Here is an 18925-nt window from a genome sequence, read left to right on the forward strand (position 1 = left end):
TTCGTTTTGTATTTTATTTTGATGTATTATTGTGTACGCTTTAAAATTCAACGTAAGATACAAAGAGTCTCACGGTCACAAGTATGAAAATCTTATAGTGGTTATCACTTTGTAAGCTATTTTTTTCTTTCTTTATTTATAAATGATGAAAAGCGCTACTGCAGTATTCGATTAAAAGTGTCAAATACCAGTGCTTAGTAGCCGTAGTAGTATGAAAACGATTTTTATTAAAAAAATTTTAATTAGTTTGTCAAAGAAAAGTTTGTCAGCAAAATTGATAAAATTTGTTAAAACATCAATTTCTTTGATGATAATAAAACAATTTGCCATTTTGTCCTTTCTCAACTATTAAACAGTAATAATAATAATAATAATAATAATAATAATAACAATACTGATAGTGATAAGGATAATAATAATAATAATAATAATAATAATAGTGATAAGGATAATAATAATATAATAATTATGATATATTAATAACAATAATGTAATTAATATTATTTCTAGTTACATTATATTTTATTTTATAGATTACTACTTTTTTCATGCCATAACAGAAGTGTCAAAAACACTACGGGATAAAGCAAAATAATTACAATCAGCAATGAAAATCTGGATCGACAATTGGCTATATGCAGTAGCATATTTTAGTAACTTCGTATTCTTTACAATATTATGCTGGGGTCTTGTACATCAGATACATAATCATACACACGCAAAAATCTCAGGATATTCTCGAAACGCAAGCACATCGAGCTCTTGCTTCTTGATTAACAACATTTGTCTTCCAACCTACACGAATTCGTACTCAAACTATCACTTTGAATGGTAATGAAGTAGGCTAAGTTTATAGTTTTAAAAGTTCACCATTATGCAATATTAGAATGAGTAAAAACATCGTATCTCCTTTTAGAGCTTTGTGAAGAATAAAAATATAAATTCAGCTTGAGAGACAAAAAGAATAAAAAGACTCAGGAGATATGAAAATCCTGCGTGGAGAATGAGCCTCAACTTAGGAAATAGCCTGAACCGTCGAGCTTACGAATAAATCAAAAGGCTAGTTTCAGGGACTTCGAATAAGATTCAATGCTTGTAGGAATTGCAGAGAAGACTCGTCAATCAAAAATGGGCATATTGATACACATTTCATCGTATACACGATACACGAGTACTGATAAAGTACGTGGGTATTGTTTGCAAACCTTCAATGAAATTTATTTATTTTACTACTGATGAACTGCATTGACAATTAATATGGAGTATCCAGCCGAGTCATTGTTTAAGACCACTAAGATGAGATTAAAAGAATGTTTATGTGGCATAAGTAGTCAATTAATGATGAATAAAGATGTGATTAAAAATTAAAAACAGCTAGTTTGATCACAATACATTCATTACTTTCATTATATCATCTTGCATCTTTTAAGACTATGATTTATCAAATGCATTATTAAGTTAATAGTAAGATCCTTTCTCAGAATACCTGAGCGTACCTAATGTACGTAACAGAGTAGCAAGTACCCCAATTTCTAGAAATATGGAGAAGATTTTTTTTATATTGCCTTGTTCCTTCTATTTATAAACCATTCATACCTTCAAAAATTGGATAGTTCCGCCCAAGAATTTAATTGATGGACCTCAGCATATTGTAGTTCCAAGAGCCTCAAAAAGTGAAGTCTGGCCGTAAATGTTCCATAACGAAGTTTACAAGTATTAATACACTACCAACGTATAGAGGGCAATCTTGATACATCAAATAATCATATTGTGATAAGTTAAACCTTTAAGTTTAGTTTGGTATTCACGACACTTTACAAAACAGTCAGGTCAAAAAATTTTTCTGCAAGTTAAGGACACTATTTTATTGCTGAAACATTATCATAATAATCAAATGAACTTAGCCTATAGTAACGTCATCTTTGAGCGAACAACTTATAAATGAATAACCCATGCAATTTTAATTCATTTTTTAAATTCTTTTATTTTATTATTTATTTCAAACAGTTTTTTTTTTTCTTGTTTCGATTTTATTTCATGTACAGTAAGTATACGGTTTGAGGAAATTAAAAAAAAATTCATCCTATTAACTTTATTAAATATGTATTAGCTCTACCTATCTACGCATACATCGATACAATAATTATGCCAACGCCTACAGTACTCAGTCACGTCCTAACTTTGTGAACGAAATCACCTCGAGCGAGAGTGTATATTTGGCCTTGTTACTTTCTACATAAAGTAATGTACTACAAAAAAGTAATTGTACTGTTTTCTATTTTCACATTTAACTGTGTTAAAACTTACAGTACATCCAGTGTTGTGATTTATTTAATGGAACATGTAAAAAAAAACCTATCAATCTCACGAATAGTATTACTTATTTTTGAAAATAAGTTATCAGCGACTTCTGCGCAAATCGTAAGAGAAATATCCCAACAAATTCCAACTACGATCGTCAATACAACAGAAATAGAAATGAATCACCACAACAATCGAAAAAAGAGCGTAAGAAAGAAATTTGGTAAAACTTATAGAAGCAGTTCAATGTATGGGATTATTGTTGAAAACACCGTCGACACCGCCGTTGTAAGAAAATTAAAAAAATGTATAGATGTTATAGATAACTACACTGAGAAGACACCACGACCACAATGCGCTATTTTTTTAACTAGTACTAGTGAAAAAACTAATTTTATGGATTTTTTCGAATTTGGTTGGTCGAAAAAGTTCTTGGATATTGTTGTGATCCAGTTAATAAAATATAAAAATTATTATTTAAAGCGCATACAATCTCGAAATACTGATTTCAAAATAATGGTACATCAATATAATCCGTTTAACCGTTTATTGTCAGTAGAAACTTTTCCTCCAAAAACTGCATTGTTTTATGACAAGTTAAAAAATCTTTATCGATACAAGTTATTTGCTGCAACGTTTTCACCTATTAGTGCAAACTATGTAAAACAAAATGTTTCACTATCAAAAATGTCTTCATATCATGTGCATGTAGATGCGATACAATTTTTAATGAACAGTTTCAATTTTTCAACACAAATGTTTAAAATATCTGGGGAAATTTATAATGATCCATCCATTGATTTATCATTCGATAGCTATTTCTTGGATCGCCGTGATGTATTTACTGGGACCATTATTTTATATCCCGATAAACGTTTGCTGGTAGTCAAACTGTATAGTACACAGAAGACTGTGGTGCCATATAATTTAATATTAACAGCGTGTGTTCTTGTTGTGTTTTTTTTAATTACTTTGATCAGCATAAGACTTTTTAAATTTAACAAAACAGGTTGGTCACTATATAACATTACTAATCTTGTTCTGGGAAACGGCATTTCATTCAGACCTCAAAATTTCTTTGACAGATGTCTTTTACTAAGCTTAACAGTTATCAGTGTTACTTTTTCAGCACAAATCATTGAATTAATCATTAATTTTCAATTAGGCCATGATCAATTCCATGAATTTGATACATTACAGGAGTTTTATGTATCACAGATAAATACCTCAATCCACTACGAGACTAAACATTTGTTATGGATGTCTTTCGATCCATCCAAAAGATACATAGCTAGATCATCCCGTGTATTTGGTACAGAAGATGGACGTTATCAGTGTATAAAATCATTGATTGATGCCAAAAAAACAGGTGGATGTGAAGTTAATCCCGAACAGGGAAAGTCACTAATTGCTCAATACGGGAATAATGTAGATGGTTGGATTTTGCATCTTGTAAAGGAACCGATATTTGAACGGCTAAGATTTATATCGTTTTCTTTATTTTCTCCATATGCTAGAAAGTTTCAAGAAAAGTTTCGTTACTTGCAGGAATCAGGTTTTATAGATAAATGGTTGAAAAAATCGTGGAAAACGGGTTTATACAAAAAATTGAAATGGACGAACAAGAGAACGAAAGTTTTCGAAATAGATGAAATCTTATCACAGTACAGAAAAATAATGTACGCATTCGGCTTTTGCCTTTTTTTGTCTTGTCTAATTTTCACAGTTGAAATAATCGGCAAGTCACGTAAAAAGATTAAATTTATAGTTTTAAAAAAAGTTTTAAGATTTAATTGACTGTAATTATTGTGAGTCACTCTTTGAGTTTGTATATGATAATTAAGCATTTTGAAACAAATAATCATGTTCTGTTTTTATTTGTGTTGTACTAAGTTTTGCATGTATCACAAATAATAAATATCTATATACTGAATTTCAAAAGGAAATTTTATTTGTGCTAATGTCACTATTTATTAAAATATTATCTCGTCAGTAATTTATTTAATTTAAATGTTTTATAAAGAAAGCACAAAAAATTTATAGTAGTTTGAATCAAAGGAATACGTTTTTCTGCATCGAGCCTTTTTTTACAGTTTGGATGTCTTAAGGATCTCTTGGACGCAGCTTCGTTCCACTCCCGGACTGTACTTGCTACGATGGAAATACCACCCTAACATGAAAAAAATAAGCTTTTAAAAATTTACCGTTTTAAGTTCCGACCAACGTATGGAAGTGTCTCATAATTTTGTCAGAGAAAAAATTGTAATCACTTGGAAAATCAGACCAAAAAAGGCGAAAAGTTGTTTTTTAAAATATTTACTATTTTTTATTTATCATACATGGGTCTAGATTGTTGATTAAAAAAGTTGACGTAATGAATTTTTTTTAAAGTTTGGTTGTCTTGAAGCCCACCAAATTTTTTTGTTTCAATGAATTTTTCTTATTGAAAATCATCGGATTATAATAACTAGTGAAGTTGGAATAAATGTTTTATACAAGCTACTAAAATTTTCTGAGCAAACAGTATGTGTCTGTTTATACTTTATTTTTTTTTTGCATGCTTAGATATTTAGGCAAAAAATATGACACACCCATTGTAAAGCATATCTAGGGAGTTTTTAGTGATCAAAGTATGCAACATACTGTTGTTAGTAATAATTAATAGACTCTTACTACAATTATAAGGCCAAAAATAAAAAACAAAATATTAAAGCTGACGATGATAAAACAACAATTTTTACGAAATATCTTTAAAATTTCTTTATAGCAATATATATCTTATTAATACAGTATAATTGAACATGATTGTTAAATACAAGTTCAGAAAATTTTAAAATTTTTCTGATTTATCAACTCCACATCTAGTGCACCTGGAATGTAAAAACTACAGTATCTTTTATAGTATCGCATTTGAACTGCAGGGACAATTTTTTTTTTTTTTCAATTATTGATGATTTTCATAAATTTCTTTCATTCAGTAGTGTATAAACGTCCTTGGAAATTAATACGCCCTTTCAATGTACATTTACACTTAATGACAGTGCAACACGACTGGGAGTTATTTTTAAATAGTTATATTGCGACCCTAAGCCGCAAAAGCATTGAAAGTCACAGATTGCTTTTAAATTGTTTCTCGAGCCCTGAGACATGGGATAAATTTAAAATAGCTCACAAAGTAAATCGTGTAAAAAAATACCAATATAATTCTAACAATGGGTACCTGACATATTAAAATATTTTTTTTTAATTTAGAGCGTAAAATATTTATTAGCAGAAAATGTATTTTATTCGTTTTTGTATAAATAACTGTTCTCAACTCCTAATATTTAGTATTGGTGATTTCTTGACAATTATTTGAAAAAAATATACCTTGCAGAGTAACAATTAGATAAAAATTCAAATTAGTTCGGATAAATTTAAGGACTGCTTTCGATAATTCAAATAACTCATTTGCATTTGAAAAACTTTCTTCGTTCATCCATTTTTTTTAATTTTTATAAATAATTTTACAATGTCAAGTCAAAAGAAAAAAAGACCATACTAGATAAATGTTTATTATTTACTTTTTCTGACCAATTTTAATACACTAACGTAGTTAATTTTTTGTCTTTTTGTTATTCAAGAGAAATAAATAATTTTAATTTGTACATGAATACTCAGTGATGTTTGCGAGCTCGTCCTTAGCCAACGTTTGCTCACGCGAAGCTAAGTTGAAAAATACATCCCTCTTTAAAATGAAAAGAAAAAGAGTAGAGCCATACGTGCTCGTCGAAAATTTAAAGAAAACTAACTTGCATTCCCGCTCCGCCGCTTTATCTCAACTAAGCGCAGCAGCAGTTCTTTAGGGACAGGCAACGGTGCGAATTTCTCTCGCGGCAACGTCTCTTTGCGAAGTATTTTATATCTTGTTTCGTGTTTTATTTATTTTTATTTTGACATGGTGCACTTCTACGCTTAATTTAGTAAATTCAAATTCAAATTAAAGTTGAAAAAATTGTATTTTGCTTCGTGACAAGAAATTTAAATTCACAAAATAGTTTTATGTCGTAAACTAGACAGAGTTCGTATAGGTCTCACATTTAAATTACAAATATGCTACGGAAGTTCTGCTTCTTGTTATGACGTAAAGTGGAGCATTAAAAACATTATGTTTGTGTAGTTTTAAAAGGGTTATCATATGTGTATTTTAGGCTGTATTTTATTGTACCAATAAATTTTTTTTTTTTTTTTTTCATGTTCATATTGACCTTTTAACGTATTATTTTATGAACTATACTACCTCAGAATTTTTCAAACGTTTTTTTAATAAAATTGAAAAAAAAAAAAAATAATAATAATAAATAAATTAATACAGTACAACTGGTACGATTTTCATCTCTCATGTAGCTTGTCGTCGATATTCACATACTTTTTCAAAATAGACTTAAAACTGTAGACAAATACGTCTCATGCGATTAAAACTTATAGTGCTCAGCTGAAACTTATACATACACGACGAGAGTAGTAGACATTGATCAAAGGAGTACAACAAAATTGTTTGAAAATTGCCAGGTATTGCTGTGTTCTCCGTTCCGCGGATTCTTACACTTTGTTAAGCAGCTCTAAAGTTTGCAAACTCTATACTAGCTCGAGCTCTCGCTCTCTATTATAAGTGATTAGCTTCCATAATTTTTAGATTCATCGTGATTTGTGAACATATAAGATGTAAAATATCAAGATATCTGATGTATTAGATATCCATCTAAGTATAGAGTGTGTGCGTATGTGTGTGTTTGTGTGTGTGTGTAATCAGCCACATCTTAGGATTGTTTCAACTTTTTTATTTTTTTAAATTTTTTAGTTTTTCTACTTTCCAATAGTAATATAAAAAAAAAAAATTTTTGTTTTTATTTTAAAAACAGTTATTTCTTCATTTAAATACAAAAAAATTTTTATTTCTACATTTTGTACTCAGTTTATTATAGGTGATAATAATTCGATGTTTTATAGAGTTTAGTAACTTTATAGAAAAAAAGCTTTGACTCCACGTCATTTATTATGCTTCAATCGACTGTCATTGGACTAGCAAAAATAATTTCAGTAACATGGAAAAATATTTAAGAAGCATACATAATAAAAACAACTAAAAGTAATATGAAATAATCAACTAGGCTGAAATGCTAATTAATCTAACTAAACCGTTCAGCCAAAGAAAGTTGGAAATGCTTTTTAACTAAAAAAAAAAATTATTCAGTAATAGATATTTTTTTGGAATTATTTATGGGCAACCGGAAACTTGGTCAGCAACAACACGGGACTTTTTATTACCAAAAAAGGAAATAGTGTTTAACATTAACCTCAAATCATTCAGATGGCTAGTAAATTACCGGTATATATACTTATTTATTTATTTTATCATGTACTAGTAATTCTTTTTGCCAAAAATAAAAAATAATAAAGCTCAAACTGAATTGAGCCATGAACTTTCTGCAGTGCTACGCGCATAGAAACATAAAGGGAGTATTTAAAGACGTTCTTAGATAATGTAATCGGATATTGTGCATAGAAGTCCGAGGGATGATCCTCAGGGGGATGCATTACTCGCTATACCCATTGTTAGTGTATCAGGTATAGTCCCGTACCTTTTCTTTACGTATGTATAGATTACTGTTCTACGCATGAGGTATATTGAAACTCAATGAGGTGTTTTGTTGCGGTTGCCAGGCTTACTTGCCCCACATCAATTTATTACTTGGCAAGGAAAAAAATCCAGAAGAGGAGCGTTCGTTTTCTCAAATTTTGTCACCTGCTCTTACGCTTGCTTAATGCTTACTCATCTTCAATTTTTAAAATTGAAATTAATGTATAAATTGATTCCCTATATAATCATACAAATGAATACCCTTTGGGTCGAGTTCTTAGTTTCATTGTAATTAAATTTTGTAGGAGTTTCGTTTTGTCATTCATTTTCAAATTTATACCACGAGTAAACAAATTTTGTGGAACAATATCAAAACAAATAAGAGTAAGAATTCGTCGAATAATGCCATGAAATTAATAATATCTTTTAAACTCTGAGCTCTTCAGTTCAAATGATTAAAAAAACATGAGATGATTTTAATAGCTACATTTAAGTTAAACTTAATAAAAATATATCAATAATAAAATCAATAAAATTAAAATACATCAATACAAATAAAAAAATTATTTTCTACGTATTATTTTCCATAGAAATATCTTAAAAGAAAAACATTTAAGCCTAATTTAAGACTGTAAATATTGGGAAAAAAAAATATCTCAGATTTGGAACAGAATAACCGAGAGAGCATCCAAAGACTATCTATACAAATTTAGTTGATTGAAGTCTGTCCTCTTAATAGCCGTCAGGTGTTCTCAGGATATTAAACTAATTCTGTAAAAATGTTATTACATATGGTTTTCAACATAAACATTTCTAATTGATCTGTTGAAATTAGGATGAAATGATAGTTATAAAATGTATATTTTTAAATTTTTTAAATTTTTTACAGAAATTTACAATTATAAAATAAATTTTTTCCTGTTTTCATGTAACAACGTACCATTTAATAAATGAATCAAGCCCACTAGATTTACTTTTAAATTTTCTAAACAATCGCTTGTATTGGCTGTCAACTCATGAAAAAATTCAATTTAAGTACTTTTATTTTATTCTCTAAAAAAATTGGTAACAACAAATAAATCAGTAATCATTAAACTCGGAAACATCCTTGAAAAAAGCAAGCAAGCAGTTTGACACACGATAGTAAAGTTCAAACATCCTCCCACCAATATTCGCTGCGCGTCATCAATTCCTACCACCATTGTAAAAACTAATGGAAAAAATTGCAAAGACTTGTAAAGAAAAAAAAAAAAAAAAGAAAAACGATCAAATCACGCGCGAGCAAACAAATCGCTTAGCACCCCCTCGTCTTATACGCGCCATAATCTTTCGACCGGTCCTAAGATAAAAGTTCTCTTCCTCGCTCGTGTGGAAAGAAAAATCACCAATCGGACCAGCACCTTGAAAAAAAAAAAAACAAAAAAAAAAAACCAAAGAAAAAAAGAAATAGAGTAAACACACACGTTCTAGAAAAAAAAGAAGCAGAAGAAACAACAAGAGTCGACGCCTCAGCGGAGTTGTAAAGTGTTTTTTGCTTTTTATACTCGGACGCGGAACCGACGCGCTTCCGCGCATGCGACTCACCTACACAGAAAGTTGAACTTGCGCTATATATGTTTATCTTTCCCCCCCTAACTTCGACTATTCATAAAAACGGCGAAAATTCAGGTCACTCCTTGGGGACGATGTGAGGTCGTGTCTGTACATCAAGTTTACCTGGCGTTTTGCTGGTAGAAAGATTGTCCGAGAGCCAAATAGGTACGAGGGACATGGGGAAACGATACGCTGATACTCGAGCTACCATATGCTTCTTGGAAGAAATTCTTTCTTTGCTTGTTCAGAAGCTTAAATTTTCACTGTGTACCCGGAGTGGCATTAAACGCTGTAAGATTTGCCTGTTTACAATAATTTTCTTGCAGTATAATAAAAATTTAATCTACTTATCATCAGCTTTAGCTATTGCGATTTTTTACAATCTTAAGATGACTAGTATTATCACTATTAGTTATCAATATTATTATTTTTATTTTTGACATCGCGGTTGCAATAATAGCTGTTTTATCACCATTGTCATTGTATTATAAACACATACTACTAGTTTTATTTAGATAACAATTATTTTTTTGATTATTCAAAGCAGCCAATACACGTTCGTAGGACAGACTGTAGGGAAAAACCTGCTCCTGAGTGTTGACACCCCAGTTGGATTTCGTATAAGCCGGAGCGTCAAGGTTGAACCCCCGTACTTTGTTAAGTGTGAACAAACTCCGGAGCAGTTATCGAAACAATGCCAGAGAAGGTCACTTGGTGATCGCTCGTTCAAGTATTGAGTATCGGTCCTCTCGAGGGAATGGTACAACACCACCGTAATAATATATATACCCCTGATTGGCTGCGTTCTGTTGATCTAATCGGTGTAGGAAGTTGATTGACTGGAGATAAAATAGATGATACGTAAACACGGTTTGTCACAAGTCACGCTCTTTTCCTCCTACCTGTTGAAATGTGTGTTTTCGAAGGGGCAAAAAAAAATTATCAAACCAATAAGACAATGTTTATGAAGTGTTCAACCAACACCTGATTAAATTACTTGTTGGCAATATCACTAAAAAATAAATCTTATTGGTGGACAAATTGTTCACCTGCCCACAGAGTTGGTACAAAATATGTAACATATTTTTTATTCTTTTAAGTTGAAAATGTAAACTCAAAACTTTAAATAATAACTGACGAGACACGAGGCAAACTAATACCTAAAGCAGCCAAGCTAAAAGCAAAGCTCGAAGACAATTTGCAAAGGTGATAGGTATTTTCGATACTACACTCGTTCTTCCACGTCATATGCGTCTTTCCTACTCCGGCATCTTATATTCCAAGTCATGCTTTTCCTCTAGGTAAGTATAGTGAGTGCTGCAGCGGCAGCTAAGTCGAAAGCCAACTAAATTGGTGGTACGAAAATGAGATTTACGCTTGGAGACGTGATCGTGTGGAGCCCCACGTCTCGGCTTCTCTGGTGTTTCGCTCGATAGGGGAACAATAGAGGGAAATGTGGAAAAGGATTTTAATAAAAAAAAAAAGCCAAGGAGGAAATGGAAATTTTAAGCGAGTTTGGTATTTTATGCTCACCTGGCAAAAATATCCATGTGGTTCTCGATGTATGGAATGTACGTAACATCAGCAGCACTGTGACCGTCGATTTCTCCCGAGCGAGTACTTTTTGCAGCAGAAAAATCAAATGTGCTGTACATGGCTCGCATTCTTTTTTTTCTGAAAAATGCGTTAAAAAAAATATTGCAAAAAAAAAAAAGGACGGGGGAACGAATGGAAACACGAAAAAAGGTTGAATTTTTTTCGCAGAAAATCGGCAAGCGTACGCTCGTCATGTGTGTGCGTTTGCACTTTTCCAGGAAAGGAGTCGATGGAATTGTTCTAGCAAAAGTTTTGCATACGTTTCCCCCCCCCCTCCTTTTTTACCTACGTCGGTTTATTGTAGCGAGCGCGTGTGACGAAGCTTCGTCGTCGACGCCCTACCCCCATTTCTTTTAACGCGCACGTAGTTTCGAGAAATTCCTTTTACGGATATTAGGCACGAGGTGGAGCTTTTCTGCTTTGCCCTTTTTTACACTGCAAGAACCTCTCTCCCTGTGATTTGTGACGTTGGAAGTAAGGTGTTCTGTATTTTTGCGATTCAGTTCATGATTAATCATGTGTAGCTAAACAATTGTTGTTATATTGTGTTTTATAATATGTTAAGTTGTGCTAAAAAATTTTGAGACTAAGTTACTATCTTTTGTCAATTTCTATGATATCTTTGGTATTTATGTACTCGGGAGCTGTAATAAAAGTGAAAAACGAAGGAAAAACGAAAATACAAAAGAAAACGATATAAAAATGGGATAACTTTGGTTTAATACCAGAGAAATAGCACGTGCACTCCTTTTTTAAAGCGTATAAAGTGCTCTGACCACGTAGTAATACAAGTTTATTTTTCTAAACAGTAAAGCTCTAATAAAAGTACATGACCCATGAAAATAAATGTTTTCCCCGATATCCTAGCAGGTATTGGCAATGGTATATCCAAAGACCACCCAAGTGTGTGACATTAATTACTTATTTCGATACATCTATATCCCCGTATTATTTGATTGAACTTTAATCATAGTTGGTGCTTGTTCTTATTTGTTGCAGGTAAGTTACCAACATAGATGTAACACGAGACTGTAATTCGATTTCTTGCTCATAATTGTTTGAAGAACATGAGCTAATGGTGATTGTGACATTATAGAGGTATGTTTAAATTTTTTTTTAAATAGGTATATTTTATGCCCTAAGTGATGGTAAAGAATGAGTTAAGTTTTTTTTTTTCTACTCCTTACCATGGTTACGTTAGTTTTAAATTTGTTTACCTTAAAACATTGATTTTCAATGATGATTGTAAAATGTTAGTTTATAATATGAACATAATTGAAAGCGATAAAATTTGGTTTGTTGATTCTCTAAAGAATCAAATGGACAAAAAACTGTTCGATTACTATGATGATGAATTAAAATTTCACAAAATCTTTGAATATCGCTTATAAAATATAAAACTTTTGATAAGTTTGTATGAAAAAAAAAGTTTTTACAAATTTGAATATTACAATAAATAAATTTTTAAAATTCGTATTTTATATGATGGCGTTTAGTTTAACATTTCTCTTTGAAAAATATTTCCACAATTAATGGTAGTCTTAGGATGTAATGGGTGGTACTTAGTATGTACGATTGCAAAGACAAAAAAAATAGGCAAAAAAAGGCAATCACATTGTGTTTTCTTTTTTTAACGTGATATGTTTATTGAATATCACAAGTGACTATAAACACTCATTTAGATCACGAGAAAGACGTTTAACATAACCAGATAGAATTAATTTTTAACTGTATTCTTTGTCCAATGCATTACATGTCCCTTACTTTTAACATTTCAAATATTATCCTAAAATGTACAGCTTAATATTTACCTAGCTTTTAACAATTTAAATATTTTTTCTAAAGTATAAAATTCATCCAGTTAAAAATAATAAGATCAGCCTGATTGCTCATTCTTTCGCCAATTCATTATCCAACTTCCGTATATTTTCTCAGGGGCTGAAACAGGGTGCGTTAGCGCAGACGCTCAGTCTTGCAGTTTGCTCGTGACACAATCAATCCCCCGAGGGAGTAGAGGCCACAGTCGTGTAATCAGTATAATGTTGACGTCGAAAAAAAATGTACCTTTTTATTTTTGTTATCTACTCTCGAGTCAAGTGCATCTATCAAGGCTATTGATTTTTAAAGATACAATCAGCTGATCGTCAAAAAACCAATTGTAAACTGATGAAAAATAGTTTATTGACAATAAATGCAACGAGTGCACAGAAAAATTCCATGGTTTACGTCTAATCCATGATGTAACTTTAATATTTTTATCATTATACAAACTTTTACATGACTGCATGTTTATCTTAAGATTATATAAATTTTTAAGTGTTTTATGTATGTTAAATTATGTATTGAAATAACTGGGTTCGTCTTTCCTAAAAATTTTTTTTACTAACATTTACAAATCAAAATAAGAATATATTGTAAAATCAATTAATAATTTATTTCATTGTAAAGATCGCACTATCATATAAAAGTGTCCACATATTATAAAAATCATATGAATAATTACTGTTCAATCATTTGGAAATCAACAAATTAGAGATTGTTATTACAAATGTATTGTATTTTGTCAACATTACGGATAGCATCCAACAAATGTGTATGAGATACGGAGTCCAAAAATATTTTTAAATTTATTATAAGATGTTATGTTTTCGAGTTATGACATTTAAAAAAATTTTCAGAACATTTGTTTGAATAAACCAAACAGTGCCATCGATAGAATTAATTTTATGGGCACTATTAGAAATGCTGCTCCAGATTTGGTTAACATCGAAATTAAAACAACGGAAGCTCTTCCAGGGAGCATAATGTTGTCAGAAACTGCCATTGAGCTAAATTAAAAACAAATATTTTTAGATTTTATCAGACAGTTATCATAAATCTGTGAACAAAAGTTGCTAATGATTAAATTTGTATTTATCAATGACAAGCAAACTTACTTCCACATCATATTGGATCCTATACTGGATACATAGATAGTAACATTATTACCAGGTCCTGTATAGCTGCTAATGTCTACTTTCTGCGATTTTTCATTTTGGAAATTGATCAAAAGAATAACGCTCTGTCGATCTGTCTGGCGAATAACAGCCAAAACATCGTTTCCGTTCAAAATTTCAGTTTTTAACGATCCATTTTTCAATACTTCTGAACTATTCCTCAAGGATGTCAAACTTTTGTAGAGCTTGTAGTGAGATATTGGATCTATCTTTTGCTTGGCTAAATTCAATTCCTTGTAGTTCTGATGAACTGGCAGCCAGGTCTTATCAGCCTTACTGAAACCTACAAAACATAAAATTTTAATCATGTTATTGATGTAAGAATTCACAGAAATTTATTATAAGTTTAATCAAAGCTTACCAGCATTCTTCGTGTCGTCCCACTGGAAAGGTGTCCTGACAGGATCCCGAGAGCGTGCCTTCCAATTACCATTTGGATCAACGTTGCAAGCTTGTGGATCCTGAGTCTCCTCCCACGTAATATCTGATTTATCCTCCATACCTATTTCCTCACCATTGTAAGTGACTGCAACTCCAGGCAGTATCATGGCCAACATTGTCATCTGATCTGCCCTGTTTGGATAACGAGTAGCCAAACGGTTGCGATCGTGATTTCCCATCTATGAGTAAATATTGATTCGGATCGATACTAAGATGTTGTCAAATACTTGAGGATAGATATAGTACGACCTTACCACCCAGTTTGATGAGTTTCCTGGAGGGACTTCTTGAACCCAACTATCAATAATTTCCTTAAATTTCTCGGGTCCCGAATTATTGTTGGCCTGCACGATGAAGTTGAAATTGAACGGTACATGGGATCCATATTTGTAGAACTTTGTTGTATTCTTAAGGTTCGTGTAGGCTTCCGTTAAAATGACCTGAAATTAATAAGTAGAGTTTAATTCAAAAAACAGACGTATAAATTAAAATGATATTCAGAATATGAGACCTTTTCCTCTTCGTTATGCTCATCAGCCCATCGGTCCATGAGATTTCGCCAGCTTTGGATGAGGTCATATGTACGAGGATCATCTTTTGTATATATATGGTCCAAGTAATTGTAGTCTCTTTCGCCAGCTTGCTGATCATTCGATCTAGGCTCATCTGGGAGGCCATCTTTTTCGTAGACGTGAGGAATGGCGTCCACTCGAAAACCGTCAATACCTTTGCTTAGCCAAAATTTGATGATTTCCTAAAATTGGATAATAATGATGTTGATGGCTAGTGACAACTGTACTTTTGTAATGACTTAATGTCTCGTTAAAACAAAGTGCAGTAGTATACAAAGACGACTTACTTCCATTTCCATTCTCACGTTGGGGTTGGTATAGTTCAAATCAGGTTGTCTGTATTCAAATTGGTGGAAGTACCACAATTTTCTAGTAGCATTGTAAGTCCATGCTGGTCCACTAAATACGCTTATCCAATTATTGGGTGGCTTCATGTTGCTTTCTTTTCCTTCTCTCCAGACGTAATAATCCTTGTATTTGCCTTTGCCGTGAAAACTTTTTATAAACCAGTCATGCTCATCCGAAGTGTGATTAGGTACCAAGTCCATGATGACCTACGTTGATCGCAATTATTTTAACACGAATCTTATAAAACGGTATATTTATGAAAACGAGAGAATATCGAGGGGCTGCGCACTCTAAAGTCCTTTGGAGACTTTTGAAGTCTTTGAAAGACTTAGAATGACTTATGAAGTCTTTTTCAATGGCTTCAAGAATTTGCAGCCCCTTGGTGAATATTTTGCCCTATTTACCTTAACGCCAAGCTGTTTAGCCTTTTTCGTTAAATTTTCAAAGTCCTCCATTGTACCATACGCTGAGTCGATATCACGGAAGTCGGATATATCGTATCCAAAGTCCACCATAGGGCTGGCATAAATAGGCGAAAGCCATATGGCCGTGATTCCCGACTCTTTGAAATGCTCTAGCTTGTCCGTTATACCTATAGATTCGGTTAAGAAGAGTGTTAAACTAACATTCCTCAATCGATCACTAGATCCCCAAAACTTACCTCGAAGGTCACCAATGCCATCGTCGTCGGCATCCATAAAACTTCTCGGGTATACCTGGTAAAAGACCGCGTTCTTCCACCATCCTTTATTTTTTATCTCTCCTGCTGTCAAAGTGGCGAAAATCAGGAGAGCCACGCACCACCTCAGAGCCAACATTTTCACACTGCTAGATCCCGATCTTTTAGCAGACCCTTATATTAGAAGAGGTATCATGAATAAGACGCCACTATCTATTAACTATCTGGCCGATACCACCTAGCAATATCTTAATCGCTCCCAACCAACTATCGCTTTTTTTCAATTCAACATGTAAAAATTATCGCTCGGTGAGCTGTTTTTCTAACTACTACGTCACGTCCTACAGTTGTTTGTGAATTTTCTGCGTCCTCGGAAACGATAAATTTTATTTTTCAACTACAGTACAAAGATCGGATGAAAAAAAAGAGAAAAGCTCTCTTCCGGATATATCAACTATTGGATTGCAAAAAACTAGAGTATAAGAAGTACGGTTCTAGGACCGATTCTTCTGGCTCGGCATTTCGCGCGACACTAATACCTAACTAGTTCTAGCGCTCGAAAAACGCAAAGAACGTCGTCGACTATGTTTTCATTTTTCATTTGCTCGACAAACAGTAATTATTGTGGTGATGATGACGGAAAATTGCGCTTCAAACAATGGGCGCGTGAATCGAGGTGTGTAGGAGCGCATCTAATTCAGCGATGGCCTTGGGGAAGTTGACTCTAACAGATTTGCGTGACAGAGAGTTAATGATGTGTAGGAGTTTATGTGTACACGTACATTTGAAGCTAATCTCATCACTGGGTTTGTGAACCTAATTGCTAAAAGAATCGACTTTGGGGGACTCTGCGAATAATTACCATGTTTTTTTTTCTTTTTTTTTTCCGTGACAAAATGCTGGTAAAAATACGATGGTTAATTCCTGAGATGGACTAAAGATGTGCCTTGACGGCCAGTTGCAAAGTTACGTAAGGAGCTACAATTGTTTTGCGAACTTGAGAAACGTGGTGCAGTTTCCTTATCAGTGGAGTGCAGATAAAAATCGTTGCTTATCGAGTGAGAATGTAGTTTTTTTTTCGTGATGCTTGGATGATAAAGAAAATAACAATTTCACGCTGCATCACAATTGACGTAAGAAAAAAAAATTCGTAATCATTTTTAATGTAATGATTTAATTTAAACACATTTATTTCTATTGACTCAACTGTATATTAAAAGTGTAGTTAAAATGAAATTGAAACCAAGTCATTGTAAACGACTCCACATTGTTCCATTACGAGATAAGCCTTCAGTATTAAAAGTGTATTATCTATCGGTATCATCCGTCTTATATAAGGAAAATGTATTTTGCATTTTTATGTTCCAATAAACTGAGAATAAATTGTGGAATTATAATACAAGCAAATAGTAGTAACTATAGACGACATACTAGAAAATGATAAAAATTAATTTTTTGTTTATTGTATTTGTCACAAAAGTATTTGATTCTGACACGCTAGTAATTTACATCATTTAATTTGAGTCATAAAGCATCTGTTATGTCTTGTGTCATGCATTAAATAACATTGTAGAATCGGATAACGTAATTATATCAAAAAGCATCAAAATCTAAAAGCAAAAAGTAACCGGGACATGGTTGCATAAGCAACTAGAATCGCCTAATGCCTATCTACCAAGCAATGAGTAACCTACTACGTTCAGTGCCAAGGGTCCGACGACACTCTCCAGTTGTTTGCACAGTCAATAGACAAAAAATTTCAAAGTTCCGCCTTAGGTGTAATTTAACGCTTGACTTTATTCTACAAAAGTTTTGACAAACATTTTTACCTCGCACTTGAGAAACTTCTTTTTCCGTTTCAATAACGAAGATTGCATGATAAAACTTTAACTTGAAGTCTTGCATTAAAAAGCATTAAATAGCCTCTAGAAGGTCATCGTTCAGTTTATCACTATTGAATTGAGTTTAATTTATCTTTATTTATCATATAAGGATTCAGTTCTTGTTATTATTATTATTTTTTTTTAAGAGCTGTACATTTTTTCTCTGATATGGATATAAAAAAGTCCCATGCATCGATCATGCCTAAGAATTAATGTTTAATTAAATGACGGACTTGATAAAAAATGAATCTAATATAAATCAAGTAAATTAAAACGACTGTATTGCACAGCATTTGAAACTTTAAAAAACACCTAATCTTTTTATTGCATTAATTTACGCTTAATTTTAAATCTTATAAGTACCGAAATTGTAAAGCTCAGTTTTCTGATAGCAAAATAATAATATGTCTATACGTATATTTGAACAAGGGTGAGTTATGTGGCACAGTTGAAATATATCTTGAGCTCTCAGAATAAAAAGGGTAAGCAAGTGAAAGTCTATATGCAAAGTTATGTCTACTGATAATTAAATAAGATGCTCAGCTTATTAATGTTAAAAGTCTCGGGAAGGACAAAATCCTTCCTCATTCTTGTACATCGTAGATATTTTAATGAAGCTTGAAAGCTTTTTCGTACATTCTGTTTTTTAAATATTCTTAGGGCAAGTACAACCTGATAATTATCGTACAATATTTTTTACGACTTGAGCAATATAATTGTTGTAAAGTTCCTTAAGGTGAATATGTGTAGGTCATAAAGATTAATTTAATGAATATTAAGTACATTATGTGTAATGTAAAGTATCGATGATAAAAATATATAAATATTTACAATATAAAGATGTACGAAAAAATATGCGAAGGGAAAAATGTATACAACTCATTCTATGTAAAAAT

The 18925-nt window shown here is 32.1% G+C and overlaps 2 protein-coding genes across 2 annotated transcripts in view; one reads left to right on the top strand and one right to left on the bottom strand.

Moving 5' to 3' along the window:
- Positions 1–18925, top strand: part of LOC106639281 (dual specificity calcium/calmodulin-dependent 3',5'-cyclic nucleotide phosphodiesterase 1A-like) — a 115434-nt gene that overhangs the window by 20678 nt on the left and 75831 nt on the right. The window lies entirely within an intron of this gene.
- AGLU2 (alpha glucosidase 2) lies at positions 13523–16668 on the bottom strand. Its single transcript, XM_014352852.2, has 8 exons — positions 16129–16668; positions 15872–16059; positions 15407–15673; positions 15059–15301; positions 14802–14987; positions 14468–14726; positions 14047–14389; positions 13523–13938 (listed from the first exon to the last, which is right to left on the bottom strand). The coding sequence occupies exons 1-8, from the start codon at positions 16283–16285 to the stop codon at positions 13785–13787; spliced, it is 1797 nt and encodes a 598-aa protein (XP_014208338.2). The 5' UTR covers positions 16286–16668; the 3' UTR covers positions 13523–13784.

This window comes from Copidosoma floridanum, unplaced genomic scaffold (genome assembly GCF_036245765.1).
Source record: "Copidosoma floridanum isolate Cflo_tuat_1 unplaced genomic scaffold, Cflo_Japanese_pri ptg000019l, whole genome shotgun sequence".
In the NCBI taxonomy this organism is placed as follows: domain Eukaryota; kingdom Metazoa; phylum Arthropoda; class Insecta; order Hymenoptera; family Encyrtidae; genus Copidosoma; species Copidosoma floridanum.

Coding starts and splice junctions, on each gene's coding strand:
- AGLU2 (XM_014352852.2), bottom strand. CDS start 16,285: ATGTTGGCTCTGAGGTGGTGCGTGGCTCTCCTGATTTTCGCCACTTTG. Junction 14,988..15,058: donor AGCATAACGAAGAGGAAAAG/GTCTCATATTCT, acceptor TATTAATTTCAG/GTCATTTTAACGGAAGCCTA. Junction 14,727..14,801: donor GAAACTCATCAAACTGGGTG/GTAAGGTCGTAC, acceptor ATTTACTCATAG/ATGGGAAATCACGATCGCAA.